Source organism: Xyrauchen texanus, chromosome 44, assembly GCF_025860055.1.
Source record: "Xyrauchen texanus isolate HMW12.3.18 chromosome 44, RBS_HiC_50CHRs, whole genome shotgun sequence".
NCBI lineage: Eukaryota > Metazoa > Chordata > Actinopteri > Cypriniformes > Catostomidae > Xyrauchen > Xyrauchen texanus.
The window spans coordinates 6871959-6896235 of record NC_068319.1 but is presented as its reverse complement, the minus strand read 5'-3'; the positions used below and the strand labels follow the sequence as shown (position 1 = coordinate 6896235).

The 24277-nt window shown below is 36.1% G+C and overlaps 2 protein-coding genes across 4 annotated transcripts in view; one reads left to right on the top strand and one right to left on the bottom strand.

Annotated features, from left to right (window-relative positions):
• LOC127636637 (AP2-associated protein kinase 1-like) overlaps positions 1 to 9048 on the bottom strand; it is a 39506-nt gene extending 30458 nt beyond the window's left edge. Inside the window, exons 1-4 of one of the 2 annotated variants that reach the window (XM_052117294.1) lie at positions 8904 to 9048; positions 8570 to 8696; positions 4692 to 4887; positions 1087 to 1205 (exon numbers count right to left, since the gene is read on the bottom strand). In XM_052117294.1, the coding sequence (XP_051973254.1) occupies positions 1087 to 1205; positions 4692 to 4857 (285 nt within the window). In that variant the 5' untranslated portion in view covers positions 4858 to 4887; positions 8570 to 8696; positions 8904 to 9048. Of the gene's footprint in view, positions 1 to 1086; positions 1206 to 4691; positions 5679 to 8569; positions 8697 to 8903 lie in introns of those variants that run through there. The other variant, XM_052117295.1, reaches the window with a different exon arrangement.
• A 267-nt stretch (positions 9049 to 9315) lies between these two features.
• On the top strand, positions 9316 to 22376 carry LOC127636939 (annexin A4-like). Of its 2 annotated transcripts, none has more exons than XM_052117738.1 (13): positions 9316 to 9468; positions 12021 to 12081; positions 12534 to 12621; positions 14654 to 14748; positions 16890 to 17003; positions 17220 to 17310; positions 18535 to 18614; positions 18762 to 18818; positions 19685 to 19778; positions 20228 to 20323; positions 20868 to 20926; positions 21039 to 21161; positions 21431 to 22375. In XM_052117738.1, exons 2-13 carry the CDS (start codon positions 12073 to 12075, stop codon positions 21488 to 21490), a joined length of 966 nt encoding a protein of 321 aa, XP_051973698.1. In that variant the 5' UTR covers positions 9316 to 9468; positions 12021 to 12072; the 3' UTR covers positions 21491 to 22375. The 2 variants fall into 2 exon arrangements, with proteins under 2 accessions (XP_051973698.1, XP_051973699.1); XM_052117739.1 differs by lacking the exon at positions 9316 to 9468 and adding an exon at positions 11722 to 11805 and having other exon boundaries at positions 21431 to 22376.
• The last annotated feature ends 1901 nt before the right edge of the window (positions 22377 to 24277 follow it).

Below are 24277 nucleotides of genomic sequence, written 5' to 3'. Positions count from 1 at the left end.
AAATCTTTGTTTCATCCCCAGAGAATTTTGTTTCTCATGGCCTGAGAGTCCTTCAGGTGCCTTATGGCAAACTCCAGGTGGGCTGTCATGTACCTTTTACTGAGGAATGGCTTCCGTCTGGCCACAGACATGATTGGTGGAGTGCTGCAGAGATGGTTGTTCTTCTGGAAGGTTCTCCTCTCTCCACAGATAAATGCTGGAGCCCTGTCAGAGTGACCATCAGGTTCTTGGTCACCTCCCTGACTAAGGCCCTTCTCCCTCGATTGTTCGGTTTCGCTGGGCGGCCAGCTCTAGGAAGAGTCCTGGTGGTTCCAAACTTCTTTCATTTAAGGATGATGGAGGCCACTGAGCTCATTGGGACCTTCAATGCTGCAGAAATGTTTCTGTACCCTTCCCCAGATCTTTGCCTCGATACAATCCTGTCTTGGAGGTTAACAGACAATTCCTTGGTCTTCATGGCTTGGTTTGTGCTCTGACATGAACTGTTCACTGTGGGACCTTATATAGACAGGTGTGTGCCTTTCCAAATCATGTCCAATCAACTGAATTTGCCACAGGTGGACTCCAATCAAGTTGTAGAAACAACTCAAGGATGATCAGTGGAAACAGGATGCACCGGAGCTCAATTTTGAGTGTCATGGCAAAGGCTGTGAATACTTATGTACATGCGATTTTTTCATTTTTAATACAGTTGCAAAGATTTCAAACAAACTTCTTTCACATTGTCATTATGGGGTATTGTTTGAAGGGGTATTGATGGGGTATTAATTTAATCCATTTAGGAATAACACTGTAACATAACAAACTGTGGAAAAAGTGAAGCGCTGTGAATACTTTCCGGATGCACTGTATGAATGTTGCACAAGGTACTTACATAAAATACAGCCTAAAGCAACGAATGTACTTGGTGTCACAACATCTCGGTAAATGATTGCAGAATTTTCCTTTTTGGGTGAAAATTCCTTTTAATTTACATTTAAATGCCCATGATCCATTGCGTAAGCACAGAAGCCATCCCAGTATTCCTCAATGCATAGCTGGCGTGCCGCTGATTCAGTCCCTTGTGACAAGAGAGTGTGTGCTCACCATTATCTGGATCTCACGCTTGCAAACCTGCAAGTCATGTTCGTTGTTGACGTACATCCTCTTAAGGGCGCAGCGCACCCCTTGATTAGTCCGCACCAGGAACACGATTGCAAAGCCGCCTGTAAAGGCAAACAAACACATAATGCTTAAATGTTATTGTTGATAATCTCAAGGGCTCAGAGAGCATGATGATCTTGTTGCATTTACACCACAACATTGCCCCCAAGTGGAAATCAGTAGATTATTAAAGTAGAAATCAAGTTCAGTTTAAAGTTCACACAAAAATAAATAAATCTTAATGTTAGTCTCAGTCACCATTACAAAGCCATATTACTTTCTTCTGTAGAACTCAAAAGTTGTTAGTCAGTCAGCATTCACTTTCATTGTATACCCCCCCATGCAATAAGCGTGAACTGAGACTAACATTCTGTTTAACATCTTTTGAGTTCTATAGAAGAAAGTAATATGTAATATTGTAACAACATGAGTGTAAGTAAATGATGACAGAATTTCCATTGTGGAATGAACTAAGAAAATATTGTAAACATTTTATATTATTCTTTATTAATTGAATTTTTATTGTTGAGGATAACCCCTTGAGATGAAACATCTCGTTTTCGAGGGGTCCTCAATATTTGTCATATAAAAAAAAAAAAAAGTATAATTCCTTCACCTTTCAAAAGTCCACCATTACATATTACATGATCTAAATTATGTAATTTTTACCATCTTAAAGAGACAGTACCGATTTAGCATGTGTTCTATGTGATGTGTAGCAATGTAAATACTTGTAAAAAGTACAAATTATGCAATTAAACAATACAAAATGAATTCAACATAATATATGCAATTTCAAAACAATAATTGATGGAATAGACTGAATTTGAACATTGTTCAAAAGCCAAAATGGGACCAATTTGATGAAAAATCTTTTTATGCAGTATTAAAGATAATTTTTAAAAGTCTCTTTTTAAAATGGAAAAAATAAGACCTGTATTATCTGCTTCTAACCAGGCTGATAGACAGATGCTGATATAAAATTTTTATAAAAATACTGATATGGTCACTAATATATGTTGACCTTAAATTACCTCCAACCTGAGAATTTTTTTAACTAGAAAGGGTTTTAAATAGGGCTGCAACTAACGATTATTCTGATAATAAACTAATCTAACGATTATTAGAATGATTATTCGACTATTATCAATGATTATGGGCGATTATTGCAACAATTAATCATTAGCTCTTAACCGACTATTCAGCTTGTGCCTTGACTAAAAAGGCTGCGTTAAATGTGCTTAAAGACAAAAATACTTCTTAATTTAAAAATACTTCTTAATGATATTCACTGAATTAAAGAAAAAAAGCTGAAAAAACTCAAAACATGGTTATCAAGTGTTCTAAAAATCCTTAAAACAAGATACATTTACTTTAGCAACATAGAAGACCTTTAGACTTGCTTTAAGACAATGTACAGTATCTTGAATATAAATGTATTTTTGAGATATATAAAAATATTTAATATTATAGTCAACATTCTAAGATAAAAAAAACATTATTTTGCAGTATAGCTGCTAACGTAATTGTAAGTGGTTTTAAAGGAGTTTTAGATATTTATATGGGGAAAACAAGCCAAAACAACAACATATCAAAAACATATTTAGTTGCAGTGTATAATTGGGTGAGACTAACCTCGCTCACCTTTTTGTTTACTTCAATCCATTTTTAACTCTCTCTACTTAATAGAGCTGCGTATCGCCGATTATTTTCACATTAAGATACAAACCGCAACACATGCCTTAAGATTCACTGTCACAAGCCATCACTTTCTAATCTAACTGCAGCAAGTATGTGAGAGGGATGAGCGTCTCTGTGAGAGATTATGCATCAGCCAGGTGCGGTTTCAATTCCCCTCCTTAGATCGGGTCATTCCATGCAGCGCTGACCGCACAGAGAAATGCCAGTTTCGGAGTTTGTACTTATTTACGTGACCTGCTTCCTTATCATTTGAACTTTCATAAAGAAAGCATTAAAGCTATAACATCAAGGTGTTTACTTTAAAGTACTCAACATGAATGTTTTACTTAAGCAGAATGGCAGCTCCGCATTATTTCACTAGAGTGATTCTGTATTTATTTTGTACATACTCATACTTTGCGATCTACGTCACTTTAAGCTATTTGGACATTTTGGAGTGCGTCTAGACTGCGAGTCATGTCTTCTTCCTCTCCTCAAATCAGGCGCAGGCTGCGGTGCTCCTCGCGCACATCATCAGAAGAGTTTGATGTGATCTCATGTTACATTAAGTGAGATAAAAACGACAATTCGATAACATAATTCGACTATTCGTTTCAGCCCTAGTTTTAAAATGCTCTTGATAAGATTATTCACTAAGGAAACCTATGATCAGGTATTACAAGTGAAAAAAAATTTCCCCTGACCATTATGATTTTTGTCATAATTGTTCAGTCCTAGTCCATACGGTTGTGTCTAGCCATACGTCAAAACCCCTATGTGTTTGCACAGCCTCAAATATGCTGTGTTGGCATAATGTAGAAAAGGGTGTTATTCCTCAAAGCAGGCACAGGGGGAAGCTGGTGGGGGAAAGTAGGCCGCAGAAAGTAGGCCCATTTCTTTCAGGATACTATATATCTAGGCCCATTATTGTGCCTTTTTGTATTAAGCAAAGCATTTAGACAGTCAAAGAACAACTGGTGTAATCTCAGGACCCATCGGTGAGATTATATCTCTGCAATGCAAACATTAATATGGTGAACCTGAGGTATATAAACAGAACAGAGGAGGCTGAGTTGCAAAAGAAGTGTTAGGTAACAGCAGGCCTAAAAGATGACTCTCTTAGTTATTTTAATCAGAGAACAAAATCTAATTAAACCAAGTAAAAAGAGCTGTTTCAACAACGTAAATCTGACAACACAGTCACTGACAAACCGTTTGTTTCTTTTTACTGATTGCTTGTGCTCTTATGGTCTTAAAGACCATAAATAATTATGCATTTGTGTTATCATTTATGTCCATAGCTAAAATGATGCAGGACAAGCTATGCATCAGATTTTAATACATCGGATTAGGGGTTCTCTTGAAAACCACTAAAATGAGCATTGTAATAGTGATAGTGATGCTGGTCTTCGCAAGTCACATTATAAAGATCAGTACACCCATGCCAAAATTAAAGCCATTTAAAAGTTGGAGAAATGTAATCAAAGCAATCTGCCAAATTTGGCTATTTAATGAGAGCTACAGATGAGCAGGGATTTCCAGCCAGAGGATTTAGGACACTAAATAAAGCTGCCAGCTGAAGAGAGCTGTCAATGTCCTAAACCCAGTTCAACATCCCATACCTGTCTGCATTAGCTGTAAGACTGAAAGTGACAGTTATGTAAATAATTTAATTGCTCTAAAGCTTGGATCTTCTTTGGAATCTTATCGAATTGTATTGCCATGTTGTTGACCATGAGGCAGTGTAGCCTATTGGTTCAAGATCTAAAAGTCTGTTGGTTCAAGCCGTACAAGATGTGATCCATGAACTTATATTATTACTCTGAGTATAAAGCTGAAGAGAAATAAAAAATATTTGCTTCACCCACCTTCTGCCAGAGTTTCTTCTACGGTGACCTGGTGTCTTCCTACAGTAAACGCACGTCCTATGAAATTCCCACCGGCACCACTGCTGGATCCAGAACCTCCAGCTCCCCCTCCAGATCCGGGTCCAGAGCCCACCAGCTCCCTCCGAGAGTCAAAGAACTTCTTCATGATGTATCTCAGATCTCACTTACTGTTTATCTGACTCTCAGATCAAACAAATCAATGAAAAGCTGGAGTGGGTTTTTCTGGTGCCAGAGGTTTTGATCAGATGTGGCAGTCAAACATGAACTGACAGCCCAAAAATTGTGCTATGACCGCTATTATGAACCGTATATCCAGGAAACAATATCAATAAATATTCATATCAATTAAAGCATCACTATTTGACTATATCTACATAAACAGCATATACATTTTACTCAACTGGCCTGATATGATTTATTCAGGTGTCTAGTGTTTATATACAAGTCCTTATCACGATATTAACATGAAAATCCAGCTCAAATCAATGTAAACATTCAAGTCCAGCAGTAAATTTAGTCTTCAAACGTGAAGTAAACAGAAATGATTCTTGAGATGGAGGAAAGTCAAAGCATCCATCATCAGCCAGCTGTGCAGTTCATTTAAACCTCTGAAAATTCACCCACTTTTCACAGAAAAACAGATGACATGCTAATATAAATCAGACTTACGATTGTTTTTATACGCTAAACGTCCATACTCACATAAATTAGTCTCTTATGTGGTGAAAAAATTATTATTTATAATCAACACAGAGACAGCTAGGCGCTAACACTAGCATTCTTGCTAAAACCGCACAGGCGCGTGAAACGTTTCATCCGCGCGCTGCTGCCAGAGTCCTGCCGGTGAACGGTGAACGGATGCGGTTTGATTTGAGCGGAGAGAATCAAATTCAGGCAGAAATGAACGTGGTATTCATGGCGAGTCCCGTATGCGGCTTCTGATGCTGCAGATGCGCCAGCTAACCGGAAAACACGCCGGAAGAGAGAAAAAAGACACCAGTTCTATAGAAACTACAATAAAAGTCTCTTTAATTACTTGAATTCAATTAATAGATTGATAAAAAAAAAAAAAAAAATCTAATCTTTTTTTTTTTTTTTGCCATTTTCTCCTTCATTTCTTTATTTACTTCACCTCATTTTTTCGGAACCATAAGTAGTCTATCTAATCCGATTTTAACTTGCATATCATGACAGACAGACATAGATCGTTTTGCTAAACATGTTTGGCTGCAGTGAAAATGAAGCAGTATTTATTGATAAGGCGTGATCACAACAACGTTTATTGTTTGCATATGCAGATTCAAACATACAGCATATGAGCCACAGTGACGTGCGGTAGACCACTGAAATGATACATAGACAAGATATATACAGCCTATATAAACACCACCAGTCAAAAGTTTCGACACACCTACTTATTCCTTAGTATTGGACACATTTTTGAATAGTAAAATCATTAAAATTGAAATAACAAATAAAATTTGGCAAACCTTGTACCATGGTTCCACCACAATACCTTTTTGTAAAAGTTGAATTTTTTTATAAGAACTGAATTTTAATCAAAACAGCCTTTTGTTATTATTTATTTTCACAAAAAATATGTTGCTGCATCAATATTCAATAAAATATTTTTTTATTATTATAATTGTTTCCAATCTTGGTACATTTGTGACCAGGAAAAAGCAAATGTTCCTTAAGGTGTGCCTTCAGCCCGATTGTTCTCTATGTCTCAGATGTCATCAAGATATTCAGCAGATGTACTTGAGATGTTTATGACTTCGAATGTTTGTATAACTAATCTTTTTAAAATATTTAGAAGCTGTTAGCAGCAGTAGATTGTGATGCTAATCAGATGGAAAGATCTTAAAAATATTTATCAAAAAGGTAATATTTTATAATAGTTACTGTGGTGGCACTAGACAATGTTCAGAACTTCTTAAACTACTTCAAGGAGTTCTCATCAAAACATCCACCACATGCAGCAATGACAGCTTTGCAGATCCTTGGCATTCTAGCTGTCAGTTTGTCCAGATGTAGCTCTTGCCATAGGTGTGGCTGTCTTGTTGGGCACTTCCCATGCACCTTACAGTCTAGCTGATCCCACAAAAGTGGGGTTAAGATCCATAACACTCTTTTCCAATTATCTGTTGTCCAATGCCTGTGTTTTTTTTTTTTTTTTTGCCCACTCTAACCTTCTTCTTTTTGTTTTTCTGTTTCAAAAGTGTCTTTTTCTTTGCAATTCTTCCCATAAGGCCTGCACCCCTGAGTCTTCTCCTAACTGTTGAACATGAAACTGGTGTTGAGCGGGTAGAATTCAATGAAGCTGTCAGCTGAGGACATATGAGGCATCTATTTCTAAAACTAGAGACTCTGATGTACTTCTCCTCTTGTTTAGTTGTACATCTGGTCTTCCACATCTCTTTCTGTCCTTGTTAGAGTCAGTTGTCCTTTGTCTTTGAAGACTGTAGTGTACACCTTTGTATGAAATCTTCATTTTTTTGGGGCAATTTCAAGCATTGTATAGCCTTCATTCCTCAAAACAATTATTGTCTGACGAGTTTCTAGAGAAAGCTGTTTCTTTTCTTTTTTTACCATTTTCACCTAATATTGACCTTAAGACATACCGGTCTATTGCATACTTTGACAACTCTAAAACAAACACAAAGACAATGTTAAGCTTCATTTAATGAACCAAATAGCTTTCAACTGTGTTTGATATAATGGCAAGTGATTTTCTAGTACCAGATTAGCAATTTAGAATGATTACTCAAGGATAAGTTGTTGGAGTGATGGCTGCTGGAAATGGGGCCTGTCTAGATTTGATAAAAATATGACTTTTTTCAAATAGTGATAGTGCAGTTTATATCAGTAATGTACTGACTATACTTTGTTATCAGATGATTGACACTTTGACAGCAAAATCTGTACATTATTCCAAACTTTTGGGGACCAGCATAATTTAGAAGAAAACCGAATGACAATCCTATGTTTTCTAAAGAAAAGTGAAGTAAACATATGAGCTTCCATAAAATTGTCTCTAAATGCACACATATTTGGACTACAACTACTAATGGACGTTGTTACTGAAGCCTCGCAATGACAAAAATACAAAAGCTTCCTTGCTTTAATGGACATGTGTGTCTTTATTACATGTTTATATCCGTAACTTAAGGTGGCAGTGAAGTAAAAAAAAAAAGAGTAAGTCAGCATATCTAATAGCAGCCTCCTACAACCTTTACAATATGAAAATAATATCAATCTTTTCGTGAGAAGGGATAATTCAGTAAACATTACAGATTCTGTACCAGTAGCACTGTCATGTTTCTTCTTGTAACCTCCTCTTTATTTTTTCCTTTTCTGACTCCCAGATCGGTACATCGGAAATCCTCTTCATGATTCCTGGCTGCATCCCGCTCTTGAATTAGTAGCAAAAGGGATGGGGGGACCTCTAGGGAGGTATCTCATTCAAGTATTGAACATTGAAAACATGCAGCCTTTTTCGATTTTGTCATTCCAGTCTGATAAGCATTGCCAATCATTGGTTTAAAGTGTCCTTGCAGTGAACTACTGTTATATAGAGGTCTGCAAGGGCTTTAAAATGAAATCCAACCTGTACCCGAGACTGTGTGGCCCGACCCTACCCGGCCCTAACAATGCTGTCAGATTATAAGCCCGAACCCGAAATCGCTCACTATCTTTATAATTTCTTCTAGCAAGTACTGTTGCAATAGGCTATATTTTATGTAAGCATATAGGCAACATTCATAACAGTATTGAAACAGTAAAGATACACAGTTTTAACAAGGCACAGCAGCCCCTCAGTACACTAGAGCAGAACGGAAAAAGCATTGACTTACCTTTTATATGCTGAAATTTTGCTTGGTACAGAACAATCTGGAATAATATGAACAATGCAACTGTCTCCTCTTTATGGCCTGAACTTGAGAACGTTGAATCTTCATGACAACGGCACTAAGAAACAATCTAGACACAGTGCAAAGAATGAAACAGAGCGTAGAAGTCTTAACATGCGTTTTACACACAGTGTTTAAAAAGCGATGGTCCTGCGTGAGATGCTGAAGAAACAGCGAGACACGGCGCAGCAATCAAAGACATTCATCCAGCATGTGTTTGCATAGGAAAATGGGAAAACAAGTTCGGAAAGCTGTTTTTTTCCCCTTAAATACAAACCTGAACCCCCACTTGAAACCCATTTGGTACTCGGGTCCCATCGGGCCCGGGATAGATTGCAGACCTCTACTGTTATTGTCGCACGCGGGGCCCCCCAGCTTGGGGCCCCAGGCAATTGTCTGGCTTGCCTGTCCTGCAGGTCTGCCTCTGCCTGTTCTATGTGGGTATATACACTTGAAGCCTATGCATTTAAACAAAGTTTACAACAAAGGGTAAGGATTTTTTTTTAATTGATTACATATATAGCTGAGACAACAGATACACTTTATTAGCACTGGATTCCAAGTAAGCAGATGGTAACGATCATATCTGAGGAAATATAAGTCTTGTGTCAACAGTTGACTTATGCCACCAGACTGTTCCAATGGTTATTGTACATTAACCGATTTCTGTGAGTAAACAGAGGAGGGGCCGTGAATGAGGAACTGTAACACGATTCAGTCCACACAGTATAACACCCACTAAAGTTGGCAACAAAAGTCTGATACATTCCCACAGGTCAACGCATCCATTCAATTTCAACGGGTGTTGTCTTTCTCTCTGCATCCATCCAGCGGTTTAGAAGGTAAGATATTAAACTTCGACCACGTTTATTATAGGACAAACACTTTTTGATCGTTTTCACTTTCTTTGCTCCTCAATACGCTCCATAACAAAATCATGTCGTTGCATTTTTTTACCCATTAATCAGACGACTTGACTAGCGTTAACATGACGTCATGTACGTTTAAAGTGAGCGCGGATTGTAACTTGTTTTTAAAGTGTAACAATTTGTTCGCAGTGTTCGATTTTGAGACAGAATTAACTCTCATATTCTGTCACGTGACATTTCTCAACATGATCCCTCTGATATGTAGGCTATGTGGCTTTCATTGTAAAACAATGATGGGTCATATTTCTGCTTTGCATGGCAAATTAATTTAGACCACATTTGTTTTGCAAATATAAAAGGCCAATTACTCATTGCATTTGAAATATGTTGGACAGGGGGAGTCCTAATGGTGCAGCACTTGCCTGCATCTCTGTATCAAGTTCACAAACTGTGCTCAGATTTGCAGTCTGTGATCAGAAGTCAGAGATTTCGATAATTAATTTCTCATCAAATTATGTCTGATTTGAGCTCTGCTATCGCCTTCATTTTCTGTTGATTTTATGTTTCTTAAGGATATTTAGGAGAAACATCAGAGACAAAGTTAATAGTTAAATCATACTGTAACTGAGAACACAATTTAGTCTTCTGATCTCTGAAAGAGTAACCAAGATTTTCTTCCAGGTTTGTGGGTTACATGTGGAAAATAGTAATAAATATCTAATAGTACAATAGTACAAATACAAAAGAAGTGTAGGGGAGAGCGGGGCACAAACTAACACTTTTTGTTTTTCTTAAGTTTGTGTAAATGTACACAATTAGTTTCACACGTGTCTATTACACATATGTGGTCTTGTTTCATGAATACAGCTTATAATTTTTTCGCAATCTACCATGAAAAAAAGAATGTGAAATGTTACAATGTGCACCATAACAGGTGAGGGCACATTGTTACAAGACCATATAAGAGCTTAAAATCCCCCTCTAACAAATGTATCTGATCTAATTAAAATGCATAGAAGATAAACTACATTTTCATGTCAATAAAAGCCATTTATTAACATTGTCATACACAATAATTTTGACACTTGACAATAGATACACAACAAAGCTACAGCATTGACCGAAATAATGCATGGATTGATGACAAAACACACACACACACACACACACACACACACACACACACACACACACACACACACACACACACACACACACACACACACACACACACACAAGCATCAAGGGGAGTTGTGTAAAGTACATATCTGACTGCATGGAATTGAAATAGTTTTTGTAATTGGGGCACATTGTAACACAGTGTTCCAACTGGGATTTAAACCTTTTAAACTTGTCCATCCTTTTCTTTAAAAAAAGCAAATGGGTTACAGTGAGGCACTTACAATGGAAGTGAATGGAGAATTTCTGTAAACATTAAAATACTTACTATTTAAAAAGTATAGCCACAAGACGTAAACAATATGTGTGTTAACATGATTTTAGTATGATAAGATTGCTTACTAACCTTATCTGTTTAAAGTTATATCCAATTTTACTAGGCTGCCATGACGATGTAATGCCGTAATTTAAACAGCTTTACAGCTCAAATAATACATGTGTTTTAACAGAAGAATTAATGTAAGTGCTTTTATAAAATTATAAGCAGCACATTTCTGCATTTAAACCCTCCAAAAATTAGCCCGATTCACTTCCATTGTAAGTGCCTCACTGTAACCTCGATATCTTCTTTTTTTTAAAGAAAAGGAGGGAGGAGTCGACATAATTTTTGTGGTTATTAACATAATGCCACAAATACTGTCAATTGAGCTTAACTTGTATTGAACCTGGAATATTCCTTTAAATGTAGAACATATGTTGTGTGTGCATAAATTATTAAGAGACCTTTAAATGATGCTCTGTGTGTATTCATGGGGCCCCTTTTAGTCTATAATACAATGAAGTGAAAATTGAGAGATTGTCAGATGTGTCTGCATTTTAAATGGTGTCAATTTTGAGGAGGAGGAAGAGGTAGTAAGCAGACTGTTTCAAAAGGAAAGCTGATACTGAGCAGCAGGCTGTTAATTACTGCCCTCTTCTGCTTAATGAACTGAATTGTGAAGTAACCTTTTTGCTAGTGACCTTCAGAGGCTTTATTTATTTAACAGTGTCATCCCCCTTTTATTGGGTTAAAGCTCTCTGTTACTTATTACAGTTACTAACAAAACTAGACTAGAAGAGGAAAAGATAACGACTGTTGACTTTCTGTCACTCTGTTGGGCAGTTTGAAAAGCATTTTCAAACACTTTTTAGGTATCTGAAACAAATCTGAAATAAACAGAGAACCCTTTTTTTGTATTGATATTGTTTTTTTTTTTGTTGTTTTTTTTTAAATATACAGTATGTAGGGTATATATATATATATATATATATATATATATATATATATATATATATATATATATATATATATATATAATATGTTTTTTATTTGAAAAATATATATTTAATTTTTCTTTGCCTTCTAGCATTCTCACCTCTTCATCTCCAGATTTCACCAGAAAACATTTCGATTTCACAATGGCAGCGGTAAGATAATTATTTTCTATGTAAAGAGAATTTTTTTTTAGACATCTAATAGTACATTTGACAAAAAAATCACTTGTGTGGTCAGTTATGAATATCATTATCCTCATTTTAAAATTGACTTTTTGCCAGAGTGCATCTGAAACAATTATATGTTATGCAAACGTCTTCCAAATGTATTGTATTGTATTAATATAACAGACTTTTGCAATCAAATGAAGGTTGATTTCACTTTGTAACCCCCCTTTTTGCTTTTTCATGGTTCTTTAGAGATACATGTGAGTGCTGAAGTAAAATTAATACTTATGTTTTAGGACAGGTCACACACTTCGACACAATCTGAGCTCACAAATATGCAAACTTTCAAATAACACTAACTTTAAATGTATAGGTGTAGGTTTACACTGAGGGTTTACAGTGTGTATAGAGTACTTTTTCTGTTTGTTTTGCTGTAGTTGGGTAACCGTGGAACTGTGACTGAGGCATCAGGCTTCAAACCAGAGGAAGATGCCCAGAAACTGCATAGCGCTATGAAAGGAACAGGTGAGTCAGAAAAAGCAAAATGAAAAGATGAGTTTTATTCTTTTATTTGTTTCTTTCACCTAATGTCACAGCTTTAGTAGCCTTATCCTTAAACTTCACATACTTAAGCAGTAAGTATTCTGCTAATGTAAGAAATTAACCAGTGCTCAGGTCAAAAATGGCACATAAAGTGAGAAAAATGCCCCAGATATTTAAAATGTGGTGTCAAAAATGTCTTTTTGTTTCTTTTTGTTATTTGTTATTGCATTAAAAACTACTGTAATGGTATGCACTAAAGAGCTGTAACATCTATCATGGTGACTAGCCAGTTATGTAATGTTTATTCTAGAAAAGGGTTTATTTTGTTGGGTCATCTTGTGTATTATACTTTTATTGTAATGTGGATTTAATTTTATAGGTAACAGCCATAATTAAATGATTCATTTGAAGACATAAAAGGGAGGCACACTGTGTGTTTTTATACGTTTACCATAAATATGCCTCCATAAAGAAACGAAAATGCCCCTGAAATTAATTGAAATTAAATTAAAATGCCCCTTATATCCTGACAATGATTACAGCCCCTTTGAAAAACTGAGAATCATCATCTTTCCAATAATGAGTGGTTGCCATTTAAATTACTTAGCCTTTGTTTTCCTATCTCAGCTTCTTGCTATTTTCACCAGAGAACTAAATTACGTCTTCATTTCCAGTTAAATGACAACCTGTCAACTACACTTACACCTGCAGCCTATGTGGGCTTTGATCCAAAACAGTAGAGATCAATTCTCTGACATTTTTCCCTTAATGAATGAAAGTCTTGGCAAGATGTCGAGATTGCAGCCTAGTGAGATTTATCGATTTCAGTGTGAGGCTCAATATGAGAACCCGTATCACTACAAACCGATCCTTTGAAACACAGACCTGTCTGTAGGGAAGCAAATAAGTGTGTTATGAGTCAACTTAATGTGATTTTAAACTATATTTATGAAGTTGTCATTCCAAAAGTGGCATATGCATGTATATGCAATGCAAAGAATGAAACAATCGCTTGCTGTTTTGCAATCAATCATTTGAAGCACGTGATAAGGCCTGTGGCTTTAAAGGTGTAGTTCACCCAAAAATAAAAATTCTGTCATCATTTAATCACCCTGAGGTGGTTCCAAACTAGGGCTGGGCAAAATATTGAATACACAATATAACCGCGAATATCATTTTAATGTGCATTTAATGTGTATTTGGCCATTATGTTTCATAAAGTGCATCAGTAGACTAATTTCACGATTTCAAAATAATGTAAAAATGGCTATACGGTCATATTTGATAATTAAACTGCAAAAGGCTGCGGAGCATTGAAATACAGAACATTGAAAACTACACACAGCACTTTCACTGTCAAAATAAAAGCTCCAAGGTGAAGGTGAAATAAATAGGACAGAACTAGTTTACTTCTACAAGTCTAATCCGTAGTGGGCTAAAGCACATATCTGTTAATCAGAAGGTCGCTGGTTCGATCCCCACGGCCACCACCATTGTGTCCTTGAGCAAGGCACTTAACTCCAGGTTGCTCCGGGGGGTTGTCCTCGTAATAAGTGAACTGTAAGTCACTTTGGATAAAAGCGTCTGGCAAATGCATAAATGTAAATGTACATTTTTAATAAGATTTTTATTTAATGTCTTTAAAACACTGAATCTGCTTGGCTACAGTGGATGTTTGGATGAAATGATGGTCACTCTGATCACTTTTAAACCATTTCATAGCAGATACATAATTATCAAGATATACTAAATCAAATATCATTATTAGGCTGAAAAATATCGAGATATCATTTGTGTAGCAATATCATCCAGCCCTATTCCAAACTCGTATGATATTCTTTCTTGTCTGGAACACAAAAGGAGATGTTAGGCAGAATGTCTCCCTAGTCAATGCTCTATTTGATTGTATTGAAAACCCTTTTTAGGGTTTGGAACAAAACGAGGGAGTAAATGATATCAGAATTAAAATGTTTGGGTGAACAAGTCCTTTACCTGAAATGTACTTGTTTTTCAGGCACCAACGAGGCAACCATCATCGAGATCCTTGCTCATCGCACTATTGCTCAAAGGCAGAAAATCAAAGAGGCTTTCAAACAGAGTTTTGGAAAGGTAACGTACCAATATTTTATCTCACTAAAATATCAACAGTTTTGAGCCTTTAGCAAATGACACTTTCATCTGTTGGAAACTAGGGAAGCATGTCTCCACGTTCTTATCTTTGCAGAAGGTACTAATGGCAGGATGATATGAGAAACATCTCGGTTTTATTTACATAAAATATTTGGTTTGCAAGGTGATTAGATAACTCTGTTGACCAGTCTTAGTGGTTCTGTAGCTGGTATGAAGATGTGGACAAAGTAGAGGTTGTATCACAGTGACAGATGCCGTTGACCGGGTTTAATCATTAACACTTCATGTAAATATACACAATGAGTCCATGTTTCTCGCAGGAGATGTCCCTGCTTTATGACTGTTATCATAAGAGAGGATGAGTAAAAAGACTGCTGCACTTTGTTTTGGCTTATATCTCACAGCCAGCATTGATTTTTATTGTACTAGTTAGTGACTTCACTCTGTTAATGTGTAAACTCTCTTTAAACAGTGACATAGTAACCATAAAGTAATCATGCTAATCAGAGCTGGACTGGTAATCTGATACCGGGCATTTTCTCGGTGGGCCATCGCACTTTGGGGCCGATCAGGGGCGGACTTGCCATCGGGAGAACTGAGCGGGCCGGTGGGTCGGCTCAAAACGTGCGGGAAAATTAATGATCAAGAATGAACAAGCCCAAATGAGCCGCCGTGTTATGAAGAAAGGACCACGAAACAGCAGCACGACAGCGAACTCCCGGGGCGATTTCTCTTCCCAGTCCAGCCCTGATGCTAATAAAACTGTCATTTAAAGTCATGGTCAGGTCTTGCTTGCATTGGTGGAAAGTTTTAGCGACTGCAGTGTTCCCTGTTTGATGTGTTTAGTAAGAAAGAGTGAGTCATCGTGGGGAAGGTCTGGACAGCTTACAGGATGGTATTTGAGTGCAGACTGTCTGTAAAGTACAGAGCTACAATGAGCAGTGCCACACCTCAGATCCCTCTGGAGAGTGTCATCAGAAATGACAGATTTGGTCTGATGTTTCAACAAAACACTATTTCTCAACACCTAAACAAGTTGTTTCTTTTTCTTCTTTCATATTTAAATTGTAAAAATTAATTCATGATGCATGAAGGAATATATCTAAGAAGTAATATTCTGATTCTAAACTTAATGTCTGGGTTTGGGTGTGGCTGTGTACTGCAGAAATAATAAGAATGTATGCTATATGTTTATCAGTATGCATTGAACCTGGATAACCTATGCTTTATGGGAGAATTCTGGGCCCTAAATATAAATACTAAATATTGGACTGGGCCCCTTTCATTTTACTATTTGAAATTTGTTGTGGGCCCTCCTGGACCTATGGGCCTTCGTTACCACTTTTAACTACTTTGTATATTTTACGGTTCAATACCGTTTATATTATTAAATGATATAAACTTAATACACTGACATTCTGGAAGTATAAAAGTCTACTTTTCACTTTTAAATGTATTGTTAATCACCTCAGTAACTACAAAAGGACATATAATGACTTAGTTCATCAAGAGTGGCACTTCAAGGAGCAATAATTAATACACATGTAGAGACAGTGACAGTGTTACCCACACAAACACAAAACACCATCAGGGTAACACGTGTGACACTAAAATAATGCAATAAACATGAATTAAACTACATAAAATGTAACGCAGAACACAAGTAATGAGAAACATAACTGTTTCCATAAAATATCATGAATTGTGATGTCATGCAGGGACTTCTGGGAATAATTAATTACTGTTTTCACTGTAATTTTAACAATAGATTACTGTAAAAAGTATGTGTATTTCCTTGTTAAACATTGTTCATTTTTTACCGTTAATTATATGGTAAAGTCAACAAATATTTTATAATATTATAATATATACAAATGTGTGTGTATATATATATATATATATATATATATATATATATATATATATATATATATATATAATATATTTTACATCTAACAAACCAACACATGTTGTATTGTTAAATATATTATCATTTTTAATAATTTTTGCTGTAGGCAGTATACAGTTATTCAGTAAATAGTAAACTAGTTTTCCATTTTGAATAGACTAAGATGTTTTCCATGTGGTAAATAACACCATTATTTGAAATATCCTTGCAGGAACTGGTTGATAACTTGAAGTCAGAGCTTACTGGAAACTTTGAGAAGATTGTGATTGGTTTGATGATGCCAGCTCCGGTGTATGATGCGTATGAACTGAGGAACGGCATCAAGGTAAGGAATTGCAACACTCTGACAGACCAAAAAGTAAGCTGTCTGTGACTGAAATAATACAGTGCTCAACTTTAAAAAATGACAACAAAAGTGTGTAATTTATGCACCACCAAACAGAAACTGCAAAAATAGTGACTGTTTTCAAACACTCTCCCAGGCTTTTGATTTTGGCAAAGGTAGAGCGATTCTTCATTTTATTTTATTTCCTGCCTTCAGGGTGCAGGAACAGAGGAGGCATGTCTTATTGACATCCTGGCCTCCAGAAGCAATGCTGAGATAAAGGAAATTGTCGCTACTTACAAGAAAGGTACATGCTACACTGCAAAAAATCAGTTTCTTAATCGGTATGTTTCTCTCGTATTTCAGTAAAAATACCTAAGCATCCTTAAAACAAGATACATTTACTTGACAAGCAAAATTACAAAAGATATATTCTCTTGTGTTTAGAGAAGATATATTGAATCAATTCATCGCCAACTTATTTTTTCTTGTTATAAGCATAAATAAAAATTACTTTTTTGCCTAAAACAAGGGGGTAAAAATTCCAATATAAAAGCCAGTTCTATGTAAAATAAATCAGCTTTTACTGGTATTACTGGATTATTCATTTCTTGTGAGTGCACATACACATATTTCTCAAAAGCACTGTTCATGTATTTTTGGTATAAAACCTTTCAATGAGGGCCTAATCACTAAATGCACCTTTAATTCAAGATATATTTTTATATACACTCATTGAGCACTTTATTAGGAACACTATGATTCTAATAAAGGGCCCGATGAGGTCTTCTGCTGTTGTAGCCCATCTACCACAAGGTTTGACGTATTGTGCATTCTGAGATTCTGTTCTGCTCACTACAATTGTACAGAGTGGGTAACCGAGTTATCGTAGACTTTCTGTCTGCTTGAACCAGTCGGGCCATTTTCTGTTGACCTCTCTCATCAACAAGGCGTTTCCGTCCACAGAATTGCCGCTCACTGGATGTTTTTTGGTTTTGGCACCATACTGAGTAAATTCTAGAGACTGTTGTGTGTGAAAATCCAGAGAGATCAGCAGTTACAGAAATACTCAAACCAGCCTGTCTGGCACCAACAATCATGCCATGGTTGAAATTACTGAATTACATTTTTCTCCCCATTCTGATGGTTGATGTGAACATTAATTGAAGCTCCTGACTCATATCTGCATGATTTTATACATTGCACTGCTGCCACACGATTGGCTGATTAGATAATCGTATGAACAAGTACTGTAGGTGTACGGGTGTTCCTAATAAAGTGCTCAGTGAGTGTATATCTAATATAGCTTCTCAAGTCTTGTAAAGGGTAGATATTTTTACAGAAAAACGACAGAAATAGTGATAATAATATTTTTTGCAGTGTGTAGGAGGATTGTCATACATCTTAACAATTGTTATAGATTAAACTGAAGATATCACATAATTGTTTTGCATATTGCAACATTGTTTGCACAATTGAATTCGCCCTACTTTTTTTGCACTGTATTCTTTTGCTGATAAAATCATGACAGAATACGGCAAGAGTCTTGAGGATGACATCTGCAGTGACACTTCTGGAATGTTCCAGAGGGTCTTGGTCTCTTTACTCACGGTAAAAAAATTGAATAAAAATAAAGCCTTCTCTGACTGACATTTTTGTTTGCCATGCAAACCTTTGCTGCCTACAGTGTCTGGGCAGATGTGATCATCTATTGTCAGCAAAGCAGATGCTATACATGTATGTCTGCTTTGATTATAGGCTGGGCGTGATGAGAGCACCAAGGTAGATGATGCTCAGGCTGTCAAGGATGCAAAGGTGAGGAGTCACGGATTAAATGTTAAAAGAATATTCTGGTTTCAGTGCAAGTTTAGCTCAGTCTCGAACTAACCTTTTGAGTGTAAAGTTATTTCCAATTTTACAACCTTGTTGCCATGACGATTTAAATCCTAAAGCAAGCGTAAAAAGGATTATTTATACAACTTCACAGCTCAAATAGTATGTGTTCCAACAGAAGAATTAATGTAAGTGTATTTATAAAATTATAAGCTTTACAATTCTGCCTTTAAACCTTCTACAAATTGGCCCCATTCACTTCCATTATAAGTCCCTCACTGTAACTCCTATTTTTGCTTCTTTTTTTTTTTAAGAAAATATTTTTTTTATTGTGTAATCAACATTATGCTACAAATGTTTTTTGATTTAGCTTACTTTCATTGAAGCCGTAATATTCCTTTAAGCAACAGTTTATTGTCATTACACTGTAATCACATCTTGAAATAACATATTAATTACTACATGGAATGTTTGCATTTTTCAAATATTAATTTGTCACACTGCAGGATTATTTCAGTGAACTGTAAAAAGCCAAAAGGTAAATAAAAATGTAGTTGTCAATCATTAAAAAAAATCCATATTATGGTCAGTGAATATTCACTATATGTAACAGCAGTTATTCAACAGTATATACAGTATAGTCAATACATGTAATAGCAATATTTTAGTAGATCCAGTATACAGTAAATATTTGCATTATGTGAAGTTCAGTATGTTTTGTATTTATAACAGTTGCTGCTTTACACTCTATAGGTTACAGCCTTAGACACACAGCAGTCATGCTGTTGTTCATCAATCATTAAAAGTATATAAAAAGTTTAAGTTCTCCATTGTTTCTAATCCAATAGGAAATCTACGAGGCAGGTGAGGCTCACTGGGGAACTGATGAGGTCAAGTTCCTCACCGTGCTGTGTGTGAGGAACAGGAATCACTTAATCCGAGGTATATGCGATCACATCATGACCCGACTGCAATAGTAGGCCACATCATAACAGCAATCCTCTCTGGCAGTTATGTGTCACTGCATCAGCACATGTGATATTTCTTATGTAAGAATAGAGAGCAGCTTGGGGGACAAATGGCCATGAAATAGTTGAACAGCATCTAGTTGAACAGTATCTCCACCTTGTGGCAACCAGATTAGTTGGAGTAGTTGTAAAATAACATTCTACCATACTACTTTCTATTTTAGCAGGGTAGCATACAATTCTGAACATAGCACTTGATGTATTTTACTCACAAGATATTTTTACCATAACAGATGAACACCACTCACTGAATTAAACATGCACAAGGTTGTATGGCCGTATACAGTATATACCGCACAGTATGGAATAAGCAGTGTGCTAGCATTCAATTCAAACCATTCTCACTCACTTTTCTTTTTGCAGTGTTTCAAGAGTATCAGAAAATTGCTGGTCGGAGCATTGAAGACAGCATTAAAAGAGAGATGTCTGGGTGTTTGGAGGATGTTTTTCTGGCAATAGGTAAGTTGTAAGCATTGTAGTCAGTTAATCAATTTAGTAATTAAAGGTGCTGCAAGCTATTTTAGCCATTCTATATTTTTCCTAAGATGAGCCATTGGATTACCCACACCCCCTTTTTTCCAAAGCCCCGCCATCCAAAGATAACAAATGAGCTTTATTGAGACCAACACAAGCAGAAAAGGCTGTCAAAAACAAAAGCAGAAAAATAGCACCCTCAACTGACAACTGTTAAGAACAACATGGCATAAAAATGGCAGTAAATCTCAATAATTCGCTGCAACTACAAGACTCTGAGAACGTGCAAAATGACTGACAGGCAGAAAGCGTCATTGTCTTTGGCCTACAGACACATTTTTGTTTGTTGTTTAGAGTCTAGAGCTGTCACAGATACTGGTGAGATATCTCAGGACACTTTATTTGTTTTAATATCTTTCAGGGAGTAGTAAAATGATTTGCATACTTTTCCATAAAACAAAATCGCTTTCAGCAACTTTAAGTTTTTATTGAGCTATTCACATATTTAAAGTGTCTCTTTGCTTTGCAGTGCAATGCATTAAAAACAAACCAGCATTTTTTGCTGAAAGACTTTACAAGTCAATGAAGGTAAAAGAAAACACCACTTGGACTAAGTATTGGCTATATGAGGGATCTGACCAGAACAAAAGTAATTTTATGTGTGTACTTGTTTGTGTGCATTGTCTCTCGGCCCTTGCAGGGTTTAGGCACCACAGATAGCGTGCTGATCAGGATCATGGTGGCTCGTGCCGAGATCGACATGGTCGACATCAAGGCTGAGTTCCTTAAGATGTATGGAAAAACCCTTCACTCCTTTATAAAGGTGGGTCACAGCTATTTATCAGAGGAAATTTGTCCTTTATTGAAATGTAATTACTTTATTTTCTACAGTAATATAAGTTTTATACAGTTTTATAATTTGTTTTCAATAATTGTGTATATATATATATATATATATATATCAAATTGTATAAACATTTATTAAAAATAAAATACTAATATATTAGTATATTAGTAAGTTTTAACAGTACAAAGGCAGTGAAATTTGTTGTCTTAAACCCATCATGAAACCCTGTTCTCTTTTGTTTGTAGGGTGACGCATCAGGCGATTACCGTAAGATTCTGCTTGAGTTGTGCGGAGGTGAAAAGTAGCTGCGTCATGAGGGGCCGCCACATTTGTCTCATTCACTTTCTATCTCGCACGTTAATGGCCTATACAGCATTTCAAACACGTTCCTTCTTTGTAATACTAATTAAAACCAAGCAGCGATGTCTTGAGTAGGATTTGTGATTTTTTTTGTTGTTGTTGTTAATTGCCTTAAAATTTATGGGAGTCTTTTATAGATGCACTCATCTTAGGGTTTGTCAAATAAATAACAGCCTATATTGACTGTATTGACCTTTTGTTGTCTTGCTGGATATTTTTTAATCTCCGTACTCTCATTGAGTCCATTTATTTAATTACTTAGAATACAATTTGTTTAATGGTACAACAATGTTTACTTGTTTCAATTATAGTAATTGCTCATGGTTGCTTGCACAGGCATGTCAGATCTACTGTAGTCTTTATTTTGTTCGATTAGATGTTTGCTTCAAAGTGCAACATGTTACACGAATGAACTCTGTGAGATTTGAAAGTGACAGACAAAAAGAGTTTATTGACACTTTTACCACTAAGTGGCACCATGCACATACTTTTGGGCACGTGGGTGTCAGTCAGGGTATACAAGTGGAATTGTCAATGGATTATTTTGTTGGTGAGAACGTTTTAGTTCTTTGTAGTTTCTGTCTTGCATGAAGCAGAGACTTAAGAAAGCACTACTACATTCTTTTGCTACACAAAATATTACTTTGAACTTTTCAACAAAAGGTTAAAGTAGGAGCTGAACCTTTAGAAAGTGTTGTCCGTACAATTTATATGTTTGTTTTATATCTTGCATGGTTTGCAATTTGTGCAACTTTTTTTATCAAAATATGGGATTGTCTGAATACAGTAAAAAATAAAAGATTTGTGCGATTTCATTATTTTCTAGTTGTAATCACTAAATATACATTCGTATAACTATTTTGTAAGTTAAAATAACTTAAATATTTAACAAATAAATCAAATCAATTAATAGTAATAAAATATTAAAGGGATAGTTCACCCAAAAATGAAAATTCTCTCATAATTTACTCACCCTCATGATCTCAAGTTGTTTATGACTTCTGTCTTCTGCTGAACACAAACGAAGATTTTTAGAAGAATATCTAATTTCTGTAGGTCCATGGATCTTATTTACAGCAGCGCCATCTTTGATTTTTTATGAGAATGACAACGAGGCTGTGAGGGATAGACGTACGGTCTCTTCTATGGGTTGTACTGCAGTTTAAAGTGTTTTTGGATCGTTCCGCGGTTCTGAATGTTCTTTTAGAATTTGGCATGCCCAATTCCACGCATCTTATCACATGGCTTGTTGAGCGCGTTACCGCGGAGATGTAGTGCATGTGGAGTCTTCATGCTATTCTCCGCGGCATCCACCCACAACTCATCACGCGCCCCACCAAGAGTGAGAACCACATTATAGCGACCACGCGAGGTTACCCCAATGTGACCCTACCCACCCTAGCAACCTGGCCAATTGTTTGCTTAGGAAGCCTGACTGGAGGCACTAAGCATGCCCTTGATTTGAAATTGCGAATCCAGTTGTGGTAGTCAGCATCTGTACTTGCTGAGCTACCCAGGCAAAAAAATAGGTTTTTCCAATGTTTTGTCCACAGAACGATCCAAAATATAGAAAAAAAAAACACCTTTTCAAGAACATTCATTAGACAAAAACCTTCTGACAACATGAGTTGTGGAAAATCAGATGTGATATAGGAGCTTTTTACAGCTTTATACCATGCGTGCCATTGAAGAGTCTGTCCTCGTTGACATTCCCATTAAAAATAAACAAAGGGTGAGAATAAGGTCTATACAAAAAGTGGATGATGATCAGGCCTTTAAAGCTCCAAAAAAGGAGATAAGCTCAGCATAAACATAGACTCAAGTAGTTTAATCAATGTTTTCTGAAGCAATCCAGTTGGTTCTGAGTGAGAACAGACCAAAATGTAAGTACTTTTTCACTGTACATCTTGCCATTGCAGTCTCAAGGCATGATCATGATTTCAAGCTCGATTACACTTGGCGCACGCGCATAGCGATAGATGGCACTATGGGAGAAGTTAAAGCTTGAAATCTTGATCCCCAAGGAGACTGCTGTCAAGATGCACAGTGAAAAATGTTTTGCTCTGTTCTCACACAAAACCAACTGTATCGCTCTTGAAGAAATTGATTAAACCACAGGATTATATTTATGCTGACTTTATCTAATTTTTGGAGCTTCAAAGGCCTGATCACCATTCACTTGTATTGTATGTGTCTAAAGAGCTGAGATATTTTTCTAAAATTCTTTATGTTCAGCATAAGAAAGAAAGTTATACACATCAGGGATGGCATGAGGGTGAGTAGGTGTTTTGTGAACTAACCCCATACAGTTGAGAAGCTGAGATGGGGCAGGCCAAAATCACCATTTTAAAGGGAAGAAAGGGATGCAGACATTTATTTAAAACTAGCAACTTAGTTTATATAATATATTTAAGAATTCTCTGTCTAAAGAATATGGGAGTTGTGCTATTGCTTTAAAAAATGAATGAGACAAATTGTACCATTTTCGTGGAAAGTTTCTATAACACACATAATATCAGCCAACAAATCCGTGTGTACGTTGTACATTTCAGTCTCAAGAGTGGAATTGAATTGAAATTTTTTATCTAACCATGTTTATCTTAATACTAAGTGATAGATTTGTGTTTTATAGTAAATTGTCTAGGCCTGTATGTTGTTGATTTTCAAAGGTTTTATAGTACACAAATGGACTGACATGGTCAGCAATTTTTAACTCTGGCTTATATAAATCA